General features: G+C 33.9%; 1 protein-coding gene across 1 annotated transcript in view; it reads right to left on the bottom strand.

Moving 5' to 3' along the window:
• Positions 1–26482, bottom strand: part of LOC129225774 (T-box transcription factor TBX20-like) — a 148062-nt gene that overhangs the window by 22978 nt on the left and 98602 nt on the right. Inside the window, exon 3 of the mRNA XM_054860281.1 lies at positions 6758–7031. Coding sequence (XP_054716256.1) covers positions 6758–7031 — 274 coding nt within the window. The remainder of the gene's footprint in view (positions 1–6757; positions 7032–26482) is intronic.

The raw sequence follows: 26482 nt of genomic DNA, 5'->3' as shown, positions 1-26482 counted from the left end.
CACTGTTTGCTCCCATAAACTGCTGTTAAAAAAAGCTCAAAATATTTTTATATTTATTGATTTTCTATTAAAAATTCGATCCGCCTAGAAAATTGTACATCAGCAATTTGTTACAGAAACTAAAAAATAAATCTTCCACAGAATAAACTGTGACCGAGGTGTTGCATAACCAAAGTGTCATTGATTTAACAGTAGAATACAACGTCAAAAAAGTACAAATTCAAATTAGCAACTGATTGCAGAAAGAAAAGCAAGCTTTTTCTGATTACTTTACATCCAAAAGCTCATACTGTTTTAATTGAAAAAAGGATTCCTTGAAAACTTGAAACAAGTGTCTGAGATCATTTGCTAGTTTATGCTCAACGTTATGTACTGTAACTTTCTTGCACAAATGTATTTATTCATTTCGCATCATTGATTCCCCCCTCCCCCCATTAAATATAGTTTTATCATTGCCTCATAAATGCTTTAAAATTGTATCGAAAAAATGCAGTAATAAGTGGTTGACTGAAAATTAAGTTTGTGTTTTAAAAAGCTAAACTCGAAAAAAATTAGAAGTTGTTTGAATCAGATTTTTATGTGTTGTGTATAAAAAACAATAATTTCCATACTTTATGTAATACAGTTCCAAATATGGAGTTCAAAAGATTCGGTTATTTCTGCCAAACATTCGAATTTAACCCCAACTAATTGACGAAAAAGGGTGCTTCAAGCAATCGATTGTAAATCGACTTCCAGGTCACCGAATCGATTCTGAAAATTAAATAATCCTCAGTTCTCTGTTCTAGAAAGATTATATTTTGGGTCGACAATACTTGAAAAGTTTGCTTGGTGAATGCAATGAGAGTTTGGCAACGCAAGGTAAATATTAATTGATCTTTTTAACAAAATTTCCAGTCCAACATGCCAAATCACCCAGTCACCAAAGTCAGTTTTTGAACCAGGTGTGAAAATCTCGAATCTTGCATGAAGTTTTATTTATTTAATATTTGAATCGAAAGCTGTTCAACATCCATCAATCGGTTTTATATTTTGATTCAGTCTGAACTATTGAAATATGATTCAAGTTAAACGAACTCACTGCAAAGTGTTAATCTAAGTTAAGTTTAAAAGTTGACTTTAAATAACGAATTTGAACTGATTATCGTTTCAATCTTAAGCAATTAACTACAAAATATGGTTCAAGACTAATTTTTATTGACTTGAAGCTTTATTAGTTCAAGTTATCGCAAAGATAGAGAATCCATAGTAAATCAGTTGAAGTCTTCAAGATTTCGTTTTATAAAGTTAAAACAAATTAAAACATTTGAGACAGTTTAAATTCGCAACGCCCATGCGTAGAGCTGGCTGTCGCCATCCCTGTCGAACGAATATTGTAAAGCGCTAACTCTTTCATTCTAAGCAATCTTTAACAGCTGGCAACCCCCACTTGCGGCCATTTTTGTACAGGCAAAAGGCAACCTTAGTTAATCATGTTCAGAAAAAAATAGCTTTAATTTGATGTATAAATGGTGACTATACTTTATGAGTGCATAAATGTGCACCAATAGTACTCGTTTAACATGCGGCTGCGAATAGGTAGCGGCCAGTTGCGCAACCGGCAACCGTAACTTTTCAAGTTCTTTAGGTATATTTCTTTGAAGTAGAGTATAGTTTATGTCCATAACAAATGCGTCATTTTTACCCCAAAATGTCAAAAAATATTAATTTGATAAAAAATACTTGCGGGCACTTCTTGCTAGGCAACCTAGCCAAAACATATTGCCCCTTTCATAATGTAATATAAAAATTTGATTTTGATTTTCTACTCGATGAGTGCAGAATTCTGCAGCCGGATCTCGTACTATAACTGTTTTACTGGTAAGACTGTCATTTTAGAAGAAGGAAGAAACTAAAAAGTCGTCAACAATGAACGTGATCTATTGGAGTTTTGGGTTAATCCACTGGAGTTGAGTTAGGGTTAAAATTTCAACTATCAAAATACCATCAAACAGGCAATTGCTGCGTTAAAATGTAGAAGCAAATTTTCATCCGTCATACCTTGACGGGCGATTTTCTAGTAACAAATAAAAATGTTTTTAGTGTTGTGTACCAAATACTACAGTTTTTAAAGATGTTACGAATTTCTGAAAGGGAAATTATTCTTAAGTGTTTAGTTCAGGTTACGGTCAGTCTAATCTACTAGTATATAAAACAAAGGATTCAAAAGCACTTCGTCAGCCCTTACTGATAAACTGAAGTGCCCTGGGAGAAAACTTTCGTAAGGGATGAAAGTGTAGTAAAAGTTCATTAATCCAGCCCCTATAAAATCGGACTTCGTTTAATCCGGACAGCTAATTAAATGTACAGACTATAAATAAAAGGCGAGTTGTTGCTTGTAATGTATTTTTGTTATTATGTAGTTCTATTATTCTATTGAATTTAAAATACAATTTTTACTGTGTATAGTGGTTTATTTACCTACTTTGGCTCAATTTATTGGCTATTTTGTTCAACTCGTACTTTCTAAAATTTGGACAACCTGGATCCCCTGTTTGTCCGGATTAATGAGGTTCTAAACTGCTGTGGGAAAATAAAGAACAGAAACTGCAAATTTTTCATTTTTTCCATTTTTTGTTACCTATTGTACGTTAGCTTTATTGTACAAGCTTGCTTTATGGTTTCTCTGAAAAAAAAGTCTAACTCCAACGTTTCCCAATTGTGAAAACGCGTTTCTTCAAATAACTCGAAAACTCATTTTTGTAGATACTGCGGTTGACCTGCCCACGAAAGTAAAGTAATTCGAATCACTGAAATTCTGACGCATGTACGTTTCTTTACATCTTCTTTTATCGATGTAGTTTTAAATATATTTTGTAATTATCCATTTTACAGTGAAATAATTATGTCTTTTTATGGTGATTGTTAGAGAATTTCATCATGCAAATGCAATTTTTTTTAAATTTATTTATTTAAGCAGCAGTTTTTACTTCTTTTGCCAAAGAAATTCATGCACCGATCGATCCCCTCATTCCATTGAGATCACACAAAGCCCACAAAAAATAGTTTACTTTGCAATCATCTTCGCGTTTTATTGACATGTTCGTTGAAGGCAACTACAGCCTACTGTTCACAGAACCGAGTTAAAAAGACAAACCTCAAAATGGCGATCGTTCCAAAGCATCACTTGTCATTTTTTGCTGCGTTCTCAAATGCAGCATTCTCTCTGCACGGCATGGAAATTGCAACATCAATATCTTTTCAAATGTTTAACTCCACAAATGTTTACAGAAAAACAATTTTATGTAGTACTTGTCGACTTTGACTTGCATTGTCCACTTTCCTTCGTTGATGGATACAAAATACGAAACGCGGCGACGAACGAATTTATTTGCCTCATTTTGTATGAAAGAACAAGTGGTGCCAACCTCTCGATTGTGTAACGATTTTTATCGGACATTTTCTGCACGCGCGCTGGGAAAAATGAATAATATTTTATGAACTCGAAATAGGTTGTGCAGACAAAGCCTCATTTAGAGCGATGGGTATCCGAAGATGTTTTTGTTATGTTTTATTATTAGCGTTTAATGCGAACGCCAAGCATGTAACCATATGTTAAAGAAATTTTTATCGAGATGTGATTAATTACCAATCGGTTTTTTAGTTTATATGTGACCTTTAGCTTTTGATACCAGGAAAAGGTTCTTATAAATAATTCAATTTTTACCCCTGAGGCTGACTGAAAATGTGAAAATGTAAAAGTTGTGCATGATGTTTTGTCTCATCTTAAACTTAATTTAGTTATTTTATGTAGTCGAACCTCCATATATCGAACTTCCACATATCAAAATTTTCTATATATTGACATCCCAGCATATTTCCATATTCATTACATAGAAAAATTGTTTCTATATATCGAAAAAAATCTATGTATCGAAATTTTTTTGAGACATTCGTAGATTTTTTTTTCCACTTTAGACTGTTTGTCTCATGAAAAATGAAGGTTAGAGGAGAAAATTATGTTTACTAAAGGTTACTAAGAAACTCATAAGCAATCTGGGTTTGAGGGGGTGTGTAGATAGGCCGTTATTCCGTTGTGGAGTTCTTAAATTCCCTCAAGTTTATTTCAAATCTTAGTCGTAACCAGTAACACTGTAAAATCCGTTTCAAGTTATCCTTTTTCTCTGTTGATTATCATTCCTAGTCTTTTTAGCTTTAGTAAAAATCAAGTAGATTGATTTTTTACTTTTCTCTCGATTACATTGTCAAAACGAAAATCCCCTCATGTTGCGAATCAAGTTGAACTGTTGAAGAATGAAGATGTATGAAGGCACAAAAAATGTAATTTCTGTTAATTTTTCAGTTATTAACTTTCGGTTAATCCAATGCTCGTATAAATTAGAAATTGGGTTTCATGCACGAAAATTAGCTTTAATTTTAATGTTTCAGGAGACTTTTGATAAAATAAGATCATTTCTATGTATCGAAATTTCAAAACATCGAATTTTTCCCCGGAAATTTGCTACTTCGATGTATGGAGGTCTGACTGTACTTCATTTAATATTTTGTTTCCTTTGTTTTATTAAATACATTTTTTATGCCGTACATCTTCATCTGATTTTGCAGTTTCCTAGAGTTTCACAACATGCATTTTGAGTTTCGTGAACAACATCAGAATAACCAATGGCTTTTGATGTGAAGAAAAATTTCAAACTTTTTTCCCGAATCCAGGTATGCAAAATGACGATAATTTCCTGACCATACGTATTTCTCGAAAAGTAATAACAGAGAAAAAGAGACCAAGATATTTCAAGGCAAATTAACCACCTTCTTTGGTAGTGTGCGGAAATGAAAAACAAACAAAGTAAGCATGCACGTGTTTATATATATATATATATATATATATATATATATATATATATATATATATATATATATTTCACAAATGCGGTTTTTACTTGCACTTGGTCATAACGAGCAAATATCGCTATGTTTTCCTGCGAGTTCGAAAATATTACTTTAAAAATCAGCCATTCTAATTCATTCAACATTCAGCCATTCGTAAGAAAAGTAATAAAAGTAAAAAAAATCACAAAAGTAATTTGTAGTTAAGTACAGCGAAACCCTATTTTACGTCCCTCGAAGCTACATTTCCCCCGTATTTCACGTTTTTTCCATCAGGCGCCAGTTTTTCCGTACACTAATAATGTTGATTTCCTCCGGATGAAAAGTTTGTTATTTATGAATTTTCGCATTTTCCCTGGGAAGAAAATAAAAATGAATAAAATAGTTCTAAAATAAGTAATATCTTTTCTCTTTTAAAGCTAATCCACTTTGTTGAAAGCTAATCTATGATAACAGAAATGCTACTGCCCGATCTTATGGACTTTTCGTCCGCCAGTGGAGATGAATAAGAAGAAACAGAAGCACAGCTCGTCCCTTCTTTCAATAGTGCATTAAAGAGCTTACAACTAGTGAAAGACTATTTTCTTTCTCATACAGTCCAGGAAAAAACTTACAAAGTATTTCAAGCTTGGACAATGCTGCATTTACTTTCAACTCAATGAGTAAAAAAATCCACGATAACGGACTATTTTCAACCTAAACGTCCGGATTTGCAACTAAATGTGTTAAAATTTTCTGAAATAGCTTGTACGAGGGTTAATCCAAAAGTAAGGTTCCCATCAATTTTACAAAAGTACAGCACTGTCGATTCTCACTGAAATTTACACTGTTGGAAAGAAAAAACGTTTCTCTATATTTATACATAGTAATCGCCATCTTTTCGTGTTCATTATTGTCGACGGTGCGCTAACTTCCGTATCGAATGTCACAGAATTCCACCGCCAACCCATTGAGCAAGCGTTTCACCCCCTTTTACTTCCTTTTACAAAAAAGGAAGTATTGTATTCGCGAAAACATTTTCACCCAAAAATCGGCGTTAATTTCCATTTTGCTCACCCCCAAATGAATGTTGAGTTATTTTTTCAACCCGACCACACGTGGATATGTGCCTAGGAATGTACAGACACCCGAAATATCCATTTTGACGATCCCCGAGTTAATTACAACGAGTTTTCTCGTGACGTCTGTATGTACGTATGTATGTGCGTATGTGTGTATGTATGTCGCATAACTCAAGAACGGAATGTCCTAGAAAGTTGAAATTTGGTACGTAGACTCCTAGTGGGGTCTAGTTGTGCACCTTCTTTTTGGTTGCATTCGGATGCTCTAAAGAGGGTCTTTTGCCCCTTTTTGGGGGGAAATCATTGTTAATTTCGATGTAAACTCAAGTGGTGTTATAATTTGGCGGACACTTGGCGATATATCGCCAGTCTTTTGATCGCCAAGTTTTGTCGCCAAATTGGAGACAAATTTGGTGATTTTTTTTTTTTGTTTTCTTTTTTAAATCTGGTTTCAATTTGGTCACTGTTGGGGATATTTAGAGAGTAAACTATTGAATCATATTAAAACTGCCAATAATGAGAAAATGACATTAAATTAAAGTAAAAGGAAGTCATGTGATGCACACATCAGCTCGTTTCTTTCCAACGACGTAAATTTCAATGAGAAGAGACAGTGCTGTTTTGTGAAATTGATGGGAACCTTACTTTTGGATCGACCCTCGTATAGTTCTTTTTGCAAAACATGGATATTGTACTTTTTAAAAGCGTCATCTTTACTACCTTTAGTTTTTTCTATTTGACTTTTACTTTATGTGTGTTTCCCGTATTTTGCGTTTCTTTAACACAGTCCCTTTAAGAAATGCAAAACTTACGTGTCCTTGTTTGTCCATCTCGTTGTTGGTCAGCTTGACTTTTTCGAAAGAGACAACCTGCTTCTTGAGCTGGTCTCCTGTAAACGGAGAATCCGGGTGCAGATAGAGCCTGGAAGGAGACGGTGGATCCGCTTTGCCAGCGACTAACCAAGAGGACCGGTGGTACGCGTACCGGTACCTTTTGTTGTCCACAGGAACAATGTCCATCAGCACGGCGTATTTGACGTGCGGGTCCGCACAAGAAAACGACACCCTCACGGTCGGAAACATTCTCCTGCAGAAGAGAGAAAATATGCTACTTTTGAGATTACCAGAAAGAAATTTTATGCAAAGAGAAAGAAATTTTGTATGCAACTTCTAGCACATAATTCTATCACAACACTTAAAAATAAATAAATAAATTAAAAAAAACCTGCACTGTAAAAAATAAATAAATAAATAAATAAAATAATTTGAGCTTTGACATCTGGAATTCAAATTATGTTTTTCGCAATCACGAATGTGTGTGCATATGTAGGCGTGTGTGTTTGTGTGGAGGGGGGGGGGGGTATGTTTTTGTGTGGAGGGTTTGTGTATGTGTGTTTGTGTGTGTGGGTAGTTGGGTGATTGTGCTTGAGTGTATGTGTAAATGTATGTATGCGTATGTGTGTATGTGTTTGTGTGTGTAGGTGTATGTGTACTAGTAGGCAAGTAAGTGACGCAACCTGGAGACGGTTTTCGCTAGAGGAGCAGCATTGTGAGGCGCCCGGTCGACAGTGATGCTGCGGAGGAAGGTGGGGGGAAAATAAAATCATAGGATGTCAAAAATGTCAAATGAGAACAATAAACAATCGTAATTGCTCAAAAAAAAAAAAAAAAAAAAAAAAAAAAAAAAAAAACCCTACCCGTTTACTAGAAAATCCTAAAAAAATTGGGCTTCAACAAAGGTTTTTTTTAAGAAACGATACAGCTTCTTTTTAAGTAACGCTACTTAAGAAGAAACTGTATTTTAATTAAAAACCTTATAGAAGTCCAATTTCTTAGCAACTTTTTAGCAAACGAGCAGTTTTTATTTCATTTAAAAAGAAACTGTATCGTTACTAGAAAAGTGTATGGAATCCCAGTTTCCCAGAAGTTTTCCAGTAGTACTGACTACTGCAGTTTTTTTTACAGTATAGTATCAATACAGCTTTTTTTTAAAGTAACGTTGTAACGATGCAGTTTCTTCATAAGTAACGCTACTTAGAAGGAGCTGTACTGTTACTAGAAACCTTTACGGAAGTCTAGTTTCCTGGATTCTTTAGAAAACGGGCAGGGTTTTATTTTTTACAATAACATTAAAAAAAGTACTGCAGTACCACTAGAAAATCTCTAGTAAACTGAACTTCCATAAAGTTTTCTGGTAACTGTACAGCTTTTTACTTCCTTTTACAAAAAAGAAAGTATTGTATTCGCGAAAAAAAACATCACTCAAAAATCGGTCTTAATTTCCATTTTGCTCGCCCCCGAATGAATGTTGAGTTTTTTTTTAAACTGGACCACACGTGGATAAGTGCTTAAGAACGTGTAGACACTCGAAATATCCATTTTGACCATCCCCGAGGTAATTACAAAGATTTTTCTCGTGACGTCCGTATGTACGTATGTAAGTATGTATGTATGTACGTATGTGAGTATGTATGTCGCATAACTGAAGAGCGGTATATCCTAGAAAGTTGAAATTTGGTACGTAGACTCCTAGTGGGGTCTAGTTGTGCACCTCCCTTTTTGGTTTCATTCGAATGTTCCAAAGGGGATCCTTTACACTTTTTTAGGGGGAAATTATTGTTAATTTCAATGAAAACTCCAGTGTGTTATAATTTGGCAAACACTTGGCGATATATCGCCAACCTTTTGGTCGCCAGCTTGGCGACAAATTTAGTGACATTTTTTCTTTTTTTCAGATCTGGTTTCATTTTGGCCATTATTGGCAATATTTAGAGAGTTGACCATTGAATCACATTAAAATGTCCAGTATTGGAAAAATTAATGTGTATAAACGTTTTTTCTGCTCCGGCTTGCAACAAACTTGGGGTAAAAATATTTAAAGTGTTTCTTTGCTTAATCCAAGGCGCTTCTGTCATTAAACTGACCGTAAAAGGAAGTCATGTGATGCACATATCAGCTCGTTTCTTACGTAACGCTACTTAAGAAGGCGCTGTATCATTACTAGAAACCTTTATGGAAGTCCAGTTTCCTAGAGATATTTTAGTAAATAGCCAGTTCTTTTACAGTGTTGTACGAATAACAGAAGCAATTGCAGTGTTAAAAATCCTGGTTCAACTTTTCTCCAAGAAAAGGTATTTATTTTGTCGTCCATGTATGCAGAAAAGTTTCACATGAACGTATTCGACACTTCTATTCCACGCTTGAATGCGTTTTTCTAAGCGACGGGATATCTTAGAAACAGGTTAACGATTACTTTTATACGATTTTTATAAGTATAATTTATTAATTGCTGGTGACTGAAATATTTTAGGGAGGTTTTGTCAGTTTTATGCCTTACTGTAAGACAAACCGGAGACGTTTCTGAGTATATCGGGCAGCTGCAGTTCCTGAAACAACGTTCAAAAACGTTTCTGAGTGTTTCGGAATCCTCTTACTGTAATATCCAGAAACCATTCTGAGTATTTCGGAATCATCTTTCTCTCACATCCAGAAACGTTTCTGAGTGTTTCGGAATCCTCCTACTGTAATATCCAGAAACGTTTCTGAGTATTTCGAAATCCTCTTTCTCTCATATCCAGAAACGTTTCTGAGTATTTCGGAATCCTCTTTCTGTAATTTCCAGCAACGTTTCTGAGTATATTGTGCAGCTGCGGTTCATGAAATTTTCTAAAAGCTTTCTGAGTATTTCAAAATCCTCTCTGAAATTTTCGAAAACGTTTTTCGAATATTTCAATTTTTTTTTTGTGACTTTTTTTTTGAAGAAATACAAATCTAAACTATAATGTTGCGTACTATAGAATTTTAATTTATATTTTCACTGCTAAGATGGGTAATATTTCATTCCAAGAAGTAAACAAAAAATAAATAAATAAATACGTTTTTGGTGTAAAAATACAAAAATACATTAAAAAAAAATCTTCTAGTTTCTTTTGTTATTGGTAAAAGTAGAGGATTATAAAAATAGACTTATAACAAAAGAAACTGGGGGACTTTTTAAAACAAATAATTTTACATTTTTACACCACTATAAAAGTATTTTATTGATTTATATTTTGTTTACTTTTTGGAATGAAATATACTCATCTCAGCAATGAAAAAATAAATTAAAACTGTCATAGTACGCACCATTATAGTTAATATTTGCATTTTTAAAAAAAGTTACTGAAAAAAGGATTCCGAAATATTTGAAAACGCGTTAGAAAATTTCAGAGAAAATTCTTAAATGCTCAACAAATTTAAAAAAAAAAAATGAACCGCAGATGCACATTACACTCGATTTAAAAAAAAAGTACAGAAAGAGGTTTCAGAAATACTCAGAAAAGCTTTTGGAACTTACAGAGAGCAGATTCCGAAATACTCAGCTCAGAAACGTTTTAGAAAATTACAGAAAACGGATTCTACAATACCTATAAGAGTTTTTGAAAATTACAGAAAGCAGATTTCAAAATACTCAGAAACGTTTTTAAAATTTACAGAAAACGGATTCCGAAATAAATGTTCTTAAAATTTCATGAACTACAGCTGCCATTATATTCAGAAACGTTTACAAGATTACAAACGATTGTAGAGCGTATGAGGGTCATTTTTCTATGGTGGACATTTTAAAACGTACGAATAAGTTTCTTGACTAATCGAATTCAATGACAGATTATCAAAATTTCTAAGCGTATTATACAATAATTATCTTTTATAATTATTGTATTTAGTGCAGTTTCGAAGTTCTTCAGCTTTGAATATAACTTTCACTTTCAAAAATCTACAATTTGAGCTGATTTTGATTCTAAACACTTTCACTGCACCAGTGTTGCCAGATGATCAAATCCAGAGTTCCCCAATTCCCTTCCAACTTTTCCCCAAAAAGGGATGTTTTCTATCAAAATTCCCCAAATTCAAAAATTATTTTTCCACTAATATTTTCATAAAATGAGTCGACTTCTTCTGATATTTTTGTCTCTTGAAAAATTTTTTTTCCCCAAATAGCCAAATTTTCTTATAAAATTCCCAACTTTTTTTTCTTCCCATTTTCGCTTTTTTTTTTGTCTTCTTTATCTTTTTTTATATTTTTACTAATAATAAAGTTGAAAGTCTTTCTGTCCGGATCTCTCTCTCTCTCTCTGTCAGGATCTCTGTGACGCGTATAGCACCTAGACCGTTCGACCGATTTTCATGAAATTTGGCAAATAATTAGTTTGTAGCACGGGGGTGTGCACCTTTAAGCGATTTTTCGAAAATTCGATTTTGTTCTTTTTCTATTCAATTTTACGAACATTTTCCCGAGCAAAATTTTCATAAGATGGACGACGAAATTACCAAGTTATCATAATGCGGAACCGTGTTGTGGGCAGACCAATTGGCGAGAAATTCATCATGCATTATTTGTAAATACATAGGGGAACCAAAATACCTTTTAATTTTCTACTACGGGCAAAGCCGTGCGGGTGCCACTAGTCTGCTTCTGTATGTACCTTTAAACTATGATTTTTGTATGTATTTATCTAAGAACATTCTTCATCACACTTATTTTTGTATGTTTCACGTACTCACGCAGAACTATTAATGGGAATTCCATAGCATAATATTCCACATAATGCGAAATGCGAATTCCATAAAGTTGAGCAAAGCTAAACCAACGCTAATGTAAGACGAACAACGTTAGAAAAAGCACAAATTTGCAACCATTTCCCCAGAGAGCACTAGATTTCCCCAAAATGGGGAAATTTCCCCCAATCTGGCAACACTGCACTGCACGTCAATTGTTTTCATAATTTATATTTTTACTTATTTATCATGAAATTAAAGCCGATAATAATTTAATACAGAACACACATGTTATACTTCATAGACAAGCGTTACAATTTTTAACGTGCAATAAAAGTGGCTAGCTATAACCGTAACCCATCTCTGTCGAACCTAACCAGCCTGACTGAACCAGTTTCTCTCAAAATCAATTTCCACCCAGCCCCGAGCGCTGTAAATACTGTATAGCGACAACGTTAACAACTCAATCAGAACTTTCCACATAAAAATAGGAAGAAACGGGAAGGAAAACAAATCAGACATTTCGATTTCATTTCCTCGGACGAATCCCGCTTTCCATCGCAGCTGCAACTTTTCTCAATTTTCTTGACTTCGTGCCATAATGTACCACAGAATTTCTAACCAAATATTGACTCAGGTGTTTGCGAAAAATGATGTCACAATTGCTAGAGGATCGTGTATATACAATATATATATGAATTAGGAACATTAAAACGTTTGTAAAGTGTTTGTGTTCTTTATAAAAGCGTGTGTTCGAAAAATAGAGGCACTACTCTATTTCCAACAACATTTTGAATTATTACTTTATAAGTATTCGCTGGAAGTTTAGCATGAAATTTTGCTTATAATATGATGTCAAATACAAGGATTATGCACATTATGTAATTATGGGGTAAAACATATTCAGCTGAAATGATATGTAAAAAGTAAAAACAAGACATGCGGGAAAACATATTCAACTAAATAAATAAGTTCGCAGATTACTGCAGATATGCTAAAAATTAACGAAATCTAAAGAAAATTGATAATATTAAAGCACACAAAGTTTGTAATCTTTGAATATTAATATGTATAACTCTATTCCATTATAAATATAGAAGAGATAGGAGGAAGTATTCATCTTATAAACTTTATTTTCACCAAAACCGTATGAACTTCCCTAGAAATAATGAAAACAGCACGAACTACAAATAACAGATTTTCTCTAATCTGTTATATTATATCAAATATCTTTTGGACAGTAATAATAATTCTTCAGCAGAAGAAGGGGTTGTGATAATGTACGAGTTGTACAATGCAAAATCCACAAGACTGTGTAATTTTCTTGGACGAGATTGAAAGAAAACCGAAAATCTTGAAATACACAAAACCTGTAGTCTTAGTCTGCAATTTAGTACAATTTAAAAAAAAAAAGAAAAAGAAAAAAAAACGAACGAAAAAAGAAGAAGAAAAAATCAGCTTATACCTTCATTTTACCAGAACCGTGTGAATTTCTCAAGGAATGATTAAAACAGCACGTACTAAAATCATTAGCTTTTCCCTCGTCGGCTGCATTACAGCGGTGCCGTATCAAATGTCTTTCAAACAAACATAACAAATGACAATGAGTTGAGAGGTTATGACAATGAGTCGCACAATGTCATAACCCACAAGAACGTACAGTGTTCTTAAACGACACTGGACGAACTTGGACGAACATTGAAACATGCAAAATGTGGAGTCTTTGAATATTGTTCTGTAACTACGTACCATCTTAAAAAAGAAGAAGAAAAGAAAGAAAGAGAAAACAGACATATTAAAACGCACAAAAAGGGGATCTTTGGATATTGTTCCGTAACTCCATACCATCTTAAAAAGAAAAGAAACAAGCGATATTGAAACATGCAATGAGTGGAGTCTAGATATTGTTCTGTAACTCCATACCATTTTAAAAAAGAAGAGAAAAAGAAAAGGAAGAAAAAATGAGTTAAAAAAGAAGAAGGAGAGGGAGAAGTTATCTTAAAGCTTCACTTTCTCCACAACCGTGTAAATGTCCTAAGAAATAAAGGAAACGGCGCGTATACTACAATTAATAGATTCTTCTTCGTCTGTTATATTAAAGATGTGTCGTATCAAATGTCCTTCAAACCTAATAAGGGGATTATGAACAATGTACGGGTTGTACAATGTAAAACTCACAAGAACGTACAATATACAATGTTTTTGGACGAGATCTATAGAAAACAGACAGTATTGAAGCAAACAAAGTATGGAGTTTTTGGAAATTGTTCTCTAACTCCGCACCATATGAAAAAAATGAAGAGGAAAAAGAAGAAGTAATCTTAAAGCTTCATTTTCACCAGAACCGAAAACGTCTTAAGGAATACCAGGAAACAGTGCGTATACTACAATTAATAGATTCTTCTTCGTCTGTTATATTAAAGATGTGTCGTATCAAATGTCCTTCAAATGTAATAAGGGGATTATGACAATGTACGGGTTGTACAATGTAAAACTCGCAAGAACGTACAATATACAATGTTTTTGGACGAGATCTATAGAAAACAGACAGTATTGAAGCAAACAAAATACGGAGTTTTTGGAAATTGTTCTCTAACTCCGCACCATATTAAAAATGAAGAAGAAGAAAAAGAAGAAGTAATCTTAAAGCTTCATTTTTACCAGAACCGAAAACGTGTTAGGGAATACAGGAAACAGTGCGTATACTACAATTAATAGATTCTCCCTCATCTGTTATATTACAGCAGTGGCGTATCAAATGTCTTTCAGACAAATATAATCCTTCAGCAGAACAAGGGGGTTATGACAATGTACGAGTTGTCAAGAAAACGATAGACGAACAATCATGAATGAACTCCAATTAGGCAAAACCTTTGAAGCATAATCCAGCCACTTTTGATAGATAATGATGGATGGATATCACTTGTTTCCTCATCCCCTTCCGAACTAAACATTCATTTAATAAAAGTATAATGGTACCATCACAGTTGCAAACACCATACGAAAAATGAACCGCACAGTATTTTTTTTCTTTATTGATTTGAAATGAGATAAAAGTAAGATATTCACCCATAGCACCAAGAAGGAGTGATTATCTCGACTGCCTATCTTCAATTGGAAGAACCGACAAAGAGTGGAAATGCGGCTTCGCCAGACTTCTTTTTCTTGTTTTTTTCTCTCCCTTTTAATTATCGATTCATCATTATTAGTTCAACTTCGCGGATATCAAACTGTCATTTTTAACACTTATCGCCCGGTTATCGCAAACCGCAATCGGTGCAATCAAAACGGGGAGACGAAGAGAACGGGGGTAAATCAGTGTTAGTTACGTCACGCCATCGGGTTTGATTTCGAAATGAAAACTTTCCGTGATGCCATCGCGAATTTGTAATGTTTCAAATATATGCTTCATGAAAATGATTTATATTTAAAAAACAGTTTATTAACCGGGATCTAAATTAATATCACATTTCCCACAAACAATTGAAAATTTGAATTCTCTCTGTATAGTTATATACTATAAACTACGTTTCCAGAATTCTACTTTCTAATTTAGAAAATATTAGATCTCATATGCTTGCTGCCGAATCATTTGTGCATATGAAAAGGCAAATTGGTTTATACGTAGATTAGTTTATTTATTCATTTACTTATTTAATTGCTTTCTTTTTTCAATGGCATTGAAACTTATTCAGAGATTTTTACTAATAGAGAATAATAAAACACAAATTAAAACGGAAATCGTTTTCAAAAGCTCAAGCTTTAATCATAAACAAAAAAGTTTTTTTTTCTTTTTCTTTTTCCCAACATGATATTTTACAACTTACATATTGGATAGTGGAGGAACAACTTTATAACATGACTGATTATGATGATATTGACTTATTGTAATTATTTACATATTGCTGAAGAGGAAGTAAACGTTTATTTTTGAATATACAGTAAAACCTGTCTACAACGATACTGTTAGGACCTAAAAAAATATCGCAATAGACAGGTTATCGTTATAGACAGTTTGATTATTCATGCTGACATTTTGCTGGGACCAAAAAAAGTATTGTTATAGACAGGTTATCGTTATAGACAGTATCGTTATACACAGGTTTCACTGTATTTCCGTACTGGACATTCAGAACGGAAACATCTATTTCAAACTTGTCCAATGTTATTGATCAAACATACTCTGAAAAATTTGAATAAGCATATTCTAGCAGTATGTGAACGAAAACAAATATAGGGTAGGGTAGACCTACCAGTACCATGAGCAGACCTCAGCGTCCTTAGAGCTGTCATTTAAAAACTTTAAAAATAATGGAGCAATTCCTGAGATTATCACCGTCCACCTCACCGTGGGGACACATAGAACAGCAAGGCGAATCCTTCACTCCAATTCTATACAAGTGTTTTTTCAAATAGTCATCTCCAGTGAAAATTATTAGACGAAAACAAACCACTCCAACAGACCGAGACAAAGAGATGAGGATTTTATTACTTTTACTGAGTAGAATATTCCACTTTTTCCCCACAGTTGAATCACTATAAAAAGATATTCTATTAAATTTTAGTTTGATATAAACAATTTGTTTAATGTTGCGCAGAGGCAGAAGAGAATCAGGTTGAGTCAAAAGAATCCAGCCTTAGCAAGTTGCTCATTTCCGAAAATGTCACATGACTTGGAATACATACATTGGAGGGCAACACTTTCCCTAGTTTTCTTAAGTTTAATCAGTTTCCTTCTACAAGCCTGGACATGAGCATTTTCATTACACCTTAAGTTTGTTAGTACTGCTTGTGAATCGATACGAAACATAATATTATGTTCAGGACTGTTCTTTAAATTATGAGTTGAGGCAGTGAGAAGCAACGGGATGTAAGTGCCGAAATTAAAAACTTGAAGATAAAAAGTACAGATGGAAGGGGGAGGAGATAACTTCCTCTGTTTTGGTGCAAGAGATAGTACTAGTAGCTCTGGTAGGTGCTGCTAAACAGCATGGTTTAGAAGAAAAATTCATTGAAAGCCTGGCTAGGACCGGAACTTTAAACGCGTTTTACTCAAAACTTGAAAATGTCCACTTACATACCGCTGCCTCAATTGCAAATTTGCCACTATTTCTCAATTAAAATGGTCACAATGCTTCCAAACAGGACAGCTAACCCCGAGAGTGCTTGAATATGCTCCAGCATTTTTGAAAATGAAATTATGCATAAATGTTCATTTGTTAGTCAGTCTGCTTCATAATATAGAAAAATTAATCTCAATTTGACATCAAAATAAAATCATTAATTACAAACTTTAACATTATCAGCATATTAATGCATTTGCAGTCGGCGTTGCCCTTTGATATTGAACTATATTTCAAATGGTTAAGCTATAGTAATTATCATCATCATGGAAAATTGTTCACTGACCAGAATGAAAAAAAAAAACTTCTAAACGTGTTCCCGGTGGGAAACAAAACGCCATACTCTTTGACATGTCCCCCAACTTTTTCAAATGCTTCTAGCACTAAGGTGAGCAAACTATTTATATGCCTGCATTATTATAATTCATACCCTTGTATAAAATTAGCATCCTCTTATGCTAATAGCATTCTCCAGCAAAACCCAGGCAACGAACAGCCATTCTTTAGAACGTCATATCTGCCATGGGAAGACAAAAGGTGTACGTTTCCTGACGCATACGGCACGCGAGAAAGTCGAGAATCTTTTCGATGGGGGGAGGGCTTGTTCGCGGTAGTTTTCTCTTTCTAACAGACCCACAATATACTGGTGCGTGCGACACGGAAAGATTCTTTTAGGCACCAGCACGCTTAGTTCTGAAGTATCGTGATTACACCTTGCCAAGGAGTGCTTTCACCTCTGTCGTTTCCGTGGCGGGAGATTTGGGCAATTAATGGACTTGATGATTAGGAGATAATTAATTTTTCTTAATGCTGCTCATTGAGATCGTGAACTCATCCGAATTTTAGCTGTGAAAACAGTATGGCATCGTAAATTTAGTGGTGAAAAAAGCTAATTATTTGGCTGAGGGTAAATATGCCACATAAAGAGATTTCAAATTGAAAAAAAAAAAAGTCTTTCATCTTCACTGGCGCTACAGTCCCGGATGGCCCCTGACTATCATCAGACTAACATTCCATGACGTCCTGTTCATTGCTGAGGACATTGAATTGGTCACCTTGATAATTTTTAGGTATTTGTTCAAGAAAGCAATCCACCTAAGATCTTTCCCTCTTTTTCGGATACCAGATGGCTAAGCCAAGAAGGTCATTTCTCTCTCAGTGGTTCGATCGAATCATTCAATATTGTTAGATGTCCAACTCATTTATTTCTCTGTAATGCCATGAATTTAATAATGGGTCATTCGATGGAAAAATGGCCATTTTGAACCGCACGTGACAGCTCCTGTATTTCATTAAAAACTGATAACTTAAAAGCATAATGAACACATTTTTTTTTGCTTGAGAAATCACCATTGTGTATGTGGGTTCGTAAACAAAATATGTTGTTTTACCTTTTAAAATCATTACTTTTTAATGAAATCTGATAATTTAAAAGAATAATGAACAAATTTTTTTTGCTTGAGAAATCACCTTGTGTATGTGAGTTCGTAAATAAAATATTTTGTTTATTACCTTTTAACATCATTACTTTTTAACGAAATCTATGAGTTTTCACTTGCGGAAAAAATGGTGGCTTTTTTGTAGAAAAACTCTGGTTCATGAAATAGTTAAAAAAATTCCAGATTTGCTTTTCTTTTCTAAAAACGATCACAATTAATTCCTCCAATTATGATTCTTCACATTTTCCTTTCGAATGCAGTAGGTAAGTTCTCCTTAGTAAATTTGAAAAGCACCAAATTAAAACAACCCAAGTTTTCTAGAGCACATATTATGCAACTAAACTTAGCAAAAAAAAAAAAAAAAAAATCCTTTCAATAAACTCTTAACGCATTTTCTACTATTAGAAAATAGAGCATGTTTTACTTCATTTTCTCTTACATTCAATTTTGTTAATTATAAGAATCAAAGTTGAAGAAGAAAGTTAGACCATTTAATAAAGTTAGCAAAATAATTTCAAGACGGAACTTGCACTGATTGTGGATTTTGGGCATTAGAAATTTTCCAAATAATACAGGTTTTTGATGTTTTCCTTGATTCAAGTCATCAGTTCATAATTGTTTTTAAAATCGTTTTTCACCGTATACTTCCTAAACTGTAACTTTGTGTAACACATTTCCACGATGGACGAAAGCGCAAGTTAATAAAATTTTAAAAAGCACCAAATTTAAACATCCCAAGTTTACCAAAGCACATATTATACCATTTAATAAAGTTAGCAAAATAATTTCAAGACGGAACTTGCACTGATTGTGGATTTTGGGCATTAGAAATTTTCCAAATAATAGGTTTCTAATGCCTTCCTTGATTCAAGTCATCAGTTTATATGTGTTTTTAAAAGCGTTTTTCACCGTATATACTTCCTAAACTGTAACTTTGTGTAACACATTTCCGCGATGGACGAAAGCGCAAGTTCCATTGTTGGTTCTTCATCCGTTGCGGCCTTTCAATTAAAAGAGTGTTTTTAAAGAAAGCACTCCATTTCCTCAGCGCTACTGTTTCAACAAAAGCCCGGCAACAAAATATCCCGGCGGAGATGCGAATCCAAACAATCATTTCGTTTAGTACCCGAAGAAATAGAGTTAGTGTCAGATTTTATCGCTCCCGTTATTAAATTATTTTCGATTTTTCGAGCAATGAAAATGTCTTCCGAGAAGAGTCAACAGCGCATTGATTCAGGGCACGGGTTTTTGTTAGTTGCTCGCAGGTGTGGCTCATAACAGTTTCTTTTGTTTGCTCCCATTCAGCTCCTGTAGGAAAAACGTTTGAAACGGAACGTCTAGAAAATTTTCCTACGTAAAGCTTTCCCAACTTTTCACATGATTTTTATTTATTAATGGGTAATGATGTTTATCGATAATAAAAAAATTGAATAAGGTGGGTGCGTCAGATAAGGCCAAGTAGACCAATAAGGCCGAACTCCACATTTTTCTATGTAGGGTAGAATATTCGCTAGATCGTGATTTTGTCGTTTAAGAAAGCCGTACTGACGATTAAGCGTTATCAATAAGATATTTTTCATTAATAAGCAAAAGTGTAGTAACAGTTATGGCAAAAGAGTCATGTCCAGTTTGTTTGACACTCTTGGCTTCCTTAAGAGGTTTTCCATCTCCAGCTTAGTCACTTTCCTATGCTGGGCTGATGAGTGCTAATAAGCACGAAACTGCAGTCCTCGGCTGGAAATGACTGAGCTGGCGATGTATTTCATGTATTTACTGAACATGTCCAAATTGCCTGATCTTGTTTTTTTTTCTTCGTGGTACACTGTAGTTTATCAGTACAAAAAGTTGTTGATTGTTACAGAAAGCTTAATTTATGTAGTAGACGAATTCGAAAAGGAAAAGGTCGCTGTTTACCGTTCTTTCTCCCTGTGATTTGATGACCTTAGAAAAGTAAACTAGTTCCTGTGTTCATGGTATAATTAAAATTAAACGAGCTGATGTGTGAATCACATGACTTCCTTTTACTCCAATTTAATGTCATTTTCTCATTATTGGCAGTTTTAATATGATTCAATAGTTTACTCCCTAAATATCACCAACAGTGGCCAAATTGAAACCAAAGTTAAAATTAAAAAAAAAATCGCCAAATTTGTCGCCCAGTTGGCGACAAAACTTGGCGATAAAAGACTGGCGATATATCGCCATAAGTGTTCGATAAATTATAACACCACTTGAGTTTACATCGAAATTAACAATGATTTCACTCCAAAAAGGGGCAAAAGACCCCCTTAGGAACATTCAAATGCAACCAAAAGGGAAGGTGCACAACTAGGCTCCACTAGGAGTCTACGTACCAAATTTCAACGTTCTAGGACATACCGTTTTTGAGTTATGCGAGATACATACACACATACGCACATACATACGTACATTCGGACGTGCAAAATGGATATTTCGGGCGTCTGTAAGTTTCTAGGCATATATCCACGTGTGGTCGGGTCGAAAAAAAAAACTCAACATTCATTCGGGGGTGAGAAAAATGGAAACTAAGGTCGATTTTTGAGTGAAATTTTTTTCGCGAATACAATACTTCCTTTTTTTTGTAAAAGGAAGTAAAAAGAATCTTTTGACTAACTAATGGCTTCAGAATCATTCCTCCATTGTATACATTAGTGAGGTAAAGAATTTTTTTTTAATTTGATTTTTTAAAATAAAGTATAATTCATTACAAGTTCAAATCACGTTGAAATATTCTTAAACAAGGGAGTAATGATTATCCTGTTTTCATGCGCTACCTTATTTTATTTACCGTTTTTAGAAAAATGTGAGAGAATGATGCAACTCAGTGAGGACACACTTAAAAATAATGGTGTGAAATTATTTTTAAGCTAAACCAAACTTGAAACGAACTTTTTGTATTGCATTGTTCAATATTTTAAAATTTTTTGGAGTTTTAAAATTTTTTAAAACTCCAAAATGTTGAATTATTGTTTATTTGCTCAGAGGATGTCCATAAATAGTGTCAACCTTTTTTGCATTAAATTTGACTCCCTCCCCCCTCTGTTACAAAATGTCACACATTACCTTTCCTCCCTCCCCCTTATCTCAAACTATCAGAATTTCACGGGACATCATTTTATAAACAACCTCTTAGAGATAATTTCTTCCCTTTTTTTACTAAGTGCGAGAGAATAAAGTTTTGTTACATTAGATTTACATGAAATACATTAAAACAAAATATGGAAATTTTGCTTTTATTACGCTATTCTGAAAAGTATTTAATCCCCTAAGAACATGTAAAACTCACAAAACATTCGTGAATTATAATGAGGACATGAAAGGAACTGTTTTTGAGAGAATGACCTAAAAAAATGTAACAATTATTTCGAAGTTGTACGAAATTGTTTGCACAAATCAGAGCGTTTCGCTACTCTGTTTTTTGAATCCTCCGAAAATTTAAGAGAGGAATAATTGTCCTTAAAGCCAAGTTTCGTCGATAGAGGGCAGTATATGTGCAATTCTGCTGAAATTCGGGTCAGCGAAACGTGAATACGATTTTAATTTTATAACTTGTGATGTTATGTTTATGTAAAAAAGTAAAGATGGTAGAAAAAAAAATATAAATGATTTTTTTTTTCAATTTCTACAATGAGAAAAATTTTTGATTAGAAAGATAACAATGAGGGAATAAAATTCTGTCAATAAATTAAAAATTGTGTCAAAGAAGCTCAAGCAGGTGGAAAACCTCTTACTCCACTGTATAATCATCAACAAATGGAAATAAATTCGGCCTACGTTTAAAAATGTTGAATAAAATAATTAAAAAACGTTTTTATTGAAAAAAAAAATGCCTGGAATGAAAAGCCGGAATGTTTTTTTTTAGTCATATTCTTGCATCAGTAGATATAGAAAAGTTCTTTGAGAACAAGCACGACAATTCCTTGGATGTAACGAATGCTTTTATGTTGTTTGTAAAAAAAAAAAAAGGAATTTTTCTTCAAAATAAAATGTATAATGCAAAAAAAAAAAAAGTTCAATTGCCCTTTTAAAAGAAACGAGATGGCTAATTTCCTCCTAGTCTCATATTCTTCTCAGCCTTACAAACCAAGCTACAGCACGAATGGGCCATACGCCGCATTAGTTTTTTCCGTGGTAATTAAGTTTTTTTAACTTAATTTCAAAATTTAGAGGCATGGCTTTCGAATATTTCAATTTTGAACATTTTCAAAATCTTTGTCACTCGTTGTTCTCGTTGATTTTAATACGTTGCGAAATTTAAAGGGAAAACAGTAACAATAATAATACAAATACTAATGATAATAATTATCGTTATTACTATGATACAAGCAATAAGAACTAACTTTAAGGACGCACTCTTTTAGGATATGGCACTGGTGATACAACTTTTCACCCTAAAAGGTGCCGTAATATGCATTATGCAACCTGCATTTTTCGCAGCATGTTTTCATGTTTACATAACTATTTTTAATTCATGCAGTTTTAGATTTTCTGAGGACTCGCACTTAACCGGGCATGCAGTTGATCTAAAACCGGCAATTTCTATAGTGTAGCTAGCTTTTGAGGTTCTGTTTAAGCAGGTCATTTTAACATTTATTTTTAATTCATGCATTTTATTGAATAACTTATTTACAGAATTAGTTTTCAAAATTGTTATTTCAATTTGACTAAGTTCGTTTTCTATTTACAACGTAAAGTAAAATAAGTAGGAACAAAATTAACAAATCAACAGTGGAATGAATAAATGATTAAATCGAAACAAAAAGCTTTTTTCTGAAATGGATTTAAGTTTTTGCAAAATTCTGAAACTAAAACTTGATTTAATGTATTGTCAAAATCTCAGTGTGGCTTTAAAAAGCTCAGATTACAGACGAAGGCAAATGAATCTTATAATTCTGGCGGAAAGAAAGAAAAGGCAATATAACACCAAATGCAAAAGTAATAAACTGAGCTCGGTTCATTTGAATTTGATATTTCAATTACTTCAAGTTCATCTTCACGTTATTGAACTTTGATCATCAGTCTTCGAAGCTAATTAATAGATTTTAATCAGTTAGCTTGTGTTGCACGATACTTATGTTTCTTTGCGCACATAAAAAAAAGTTCAACAATATAAAACACTGAAAAAGAACAATAAAAAATAGGCTTTTGTCGTAACAAATTAACCTGTGAAAGAAGACTCTCAAGGTTAACACATTTTTCTGCAAGAAAAGTCTTCAATTAGTCTATTAGTAATTAAATAGCTGGAAAGCGATAAAACGCCGCTTATGGAGGTATAAAGTAAAGAAGAAAAAAAAGTCGGAGCCTTTGATGATATTTTGCTGTCTTAATCTCGAAACTAGTTCTCAGTACTGGATTTATTCTTATGCGTTTTTTCCCCCAGACTCCCTTTTCATTATATGGTTCTCATATAATTTTAAGCTTCTTTGGAGTTTTTTTTCTTGCCTTTTTTTACTCGCGAAAGTCAGGAAGTTAATTTATATGTATGACTTTTGAAATCTGATATTTTCGACACGTTTTTAATCCTTAATTTTTTTAGTTTAAGTTCCAAGAAAATGGTGCGTTTTGAGAAAATATTTTAAAAGCATCTATTTTTGAATAGTTTTGGGTATCCTGTAAATAAGGTTTGTGTATAATGCATTTTATTTAAGCAAATAGGCTCAGAAAATGTCCTCTAAAACCAATTTTTCCCCATCACTATCATCATCGTCTTTATATATTAATAGGCAGGGCGTTTTCGTTCGGTACCATTTTCTCCTCTGTTTATGAACCGATTTTCTTCATTTTTTTTTGTTCAGCAGCTATTGCCGAGTTTTAGAGCCATAAAAATGTCTTTCGAAATCAAACGCTAATTAACGGAGATATTATTTAAAAACGCATTTTACGCGACTGGATGGTTGAATGTTTTCGAACTTGAAATGGTTGGAAAGGTCTTTGAAAAATACCTCAATCGAAGTTTTTGTCAGGGCGCCCAAGGTCCAATAACCTAAATCCACTAAAAAAAAAAATCTCAGCGTTTTTTGGTTTACAAAACTGTACTAGGGTAATTCCACCGTCACGTGGTGAGACAAATTTGCTGACCTAGTGAAAATACTTTACTAGTGTGATTTGTTAAGCGAAAAATGAATTTCCAATTTTTAAAACTTCTCATCTCTTAAATCAAGTTCACCAGTCACGTGCAGGACACACTTTTGGACATCAGCTTTAGACTTCTCAATTGACAACGAGAAATCTAGCAAACTAGAAAATCGCCCATCATGGTTGACGGGTGAAAATAAAATTGTTTCTACATTTGAACGAAGCCATTGCCTATTTGGTGATATTTTGAAAGTTCAAATTGTAACCCCAAACCCCATTGGATTAACCCTAAATCCCATTAGATAGCGTTATAATTCTTTTTTTTTCTTCGTTATAAAGTACACTGTTCCGTCTTAATGTACTGTAATTTTCAAAACAAATTTCCAATTTGTTAATATTGCAAAAGATAAGCTATCTTAAATATTTTGCTCTGCCCGACTTTATTTAGACTTAATATGCTACTCACTATAATTACTGCTGTAGCTATTATGACCATTCTCTGTAGATTAGTTAGGTATTCTCCCTAAGCGTTACAAGTATTCTACATAAACTAAAATAGCATATAGAGCATAAAGCAAAAAAAAAAAAAAAAAAAGTAAAAATCGCTGTTCTCATTAAACAATCTAGTTCATCTTTAATTTTACACAGCCGCGATAGATCATTATCAAAGATTAGAAAATCGCTCGTCAAGGTATGGCGGATGAAAATTGCTTCTACATTTTAAAGAAGCAATTGCCTGTTTGGTGATATTTTGATGGTTGAAATTTGGTTGAACCTATCTCTATCGGATTAGCCCTAAACTCTAGTAGATAGCGTTCGTTGTTGACCATTTTTTCGTTTCTTCATTCTCCTAAAATGAGCCTTACCAGAAAACAGTTAAGTTACCGAATCCAGTTCAGCCTTGTGGCAATAAAGCCTTTCCCTGCATGTTAAAAATTACCAAAACATATTATCAAATTATCATGTCGTGACGCGAGTTTCATTGTTGAAACACGCGGGTTTCTCAATCATCGGCTATTATTTATATGAGGATATCATCCGAATCTACTTTTCAAAAATTTTGAACATATACTTTACTTTTCTACTAAATATTTGTTAGTATTAGTTTCAAAAAGAAACTAATGTTAGGCCAATTTTGGTGTGAAATGCGAAGAAATAGGCACATAAATATGTTTTCATCTCATTTTTCTTTCGTCTCGGGCACTGTTTTTTGTCTCGACACCATCACTACTGCACCACTCCGTTATGGCGACCATGATACAATATCATACTAGGATTGGTAATTGGATTTAAAACAAAGGGTTCTTGGGGGTTTACCCTTACCCTCTCTTGTTCTGCCCTATTATTTAAGTTAATTCATGCTATTGCAATACCGGATCTATGATTTTTCTGAATCGGGTCAAACACTTGAAGCTGCCGCCCTTCCTTCAAGTTTTTATATCGAGTCTCAATGAAAAAAATTGGGTGAATTTGCAGCCCCCAAAAGTTGCTGCCCGGGACAATAGCCCTAGTTTGCTCCCTCCTAGATCTAGCACTGGACAATTGAACCACAGCTATAAAAAATTAGTAAAACATCAAAACGTTTGAAACCGATATTTTCAACTACGTATGCAAACGACATTTAAACACATTAATAATTAAAAAACCAGAAAACACACGCTGTGTAGGAAACAAAGGAATGCCGCTACTGTAATCACATTCACACGCGAGCCTATTGTTCGCGCCAAATCTCCAGGAGTCTTGGCGCCCAGATTCTCGGAACTTTTATCACCCGTTAATGATATACCCTCGCTTTCTAATAAGAGGAATGAACGACTCAAACGGAATTGATTACAAGAGCTATTTGCGAGCTTATGCAATATCTTACAAACCTTTTACTTTTTTTATGCTTGTATTCAACGTGTTTCCCTTTAAGCAGCGGAACAGAACATCGCAAATTATGGTGAGAAAAAAAGATTCGACTTTAACTGCAACTGTAAAGATTGAAAAGTATTGAAAGTTCTCCAGTTTTAGTTCAAAATATCAGGGCTGCGGAGTCGAAGGGAAAACGACCCGACTCCTGAAATTTTAGAGCCTTCGACTCTGACTCCTTTACCACAAAATTAGCCCGATTCCGACTTTTACTCCGCAGTATTGGCAGAGCTAAGGACTCGGAGAGAAAATGACCGACTCCGACTCTTGGAATTTTAAAGATTTCGACTTCCAACTCTGACTACGACTCCACAGACTGATTTTAAACATGAGTTCTGATCAGTAGTAGTCCTTCAGAACTTCGGTTGATATGCCTGTGCCGACAGAGTGGTGGACGCTTGGTTTCTTACGCCCAAAAGTGCAGGTTCGAA

This window comes from Uloborus diversus, chromosome 7 (genome assembly GCF_026930045.1).
Source record: "Uloborus diversus isolate 005 chromosome 7, Udiv.v.3.1, whole genome shotgun sequence".
In the NCBI taxonomy this organism is placed as follows: Eukaryota; Metazoa; Arthropoda; class Arachnida; order Araneae; family Uloboridae; genus Uloborus; species Uloborus diversus.
The sequence above is the reverse complement of the archived record's forward strand: the minus strand, read 5'-3'. Positions and strand labels throughout refer to the sequence as shown.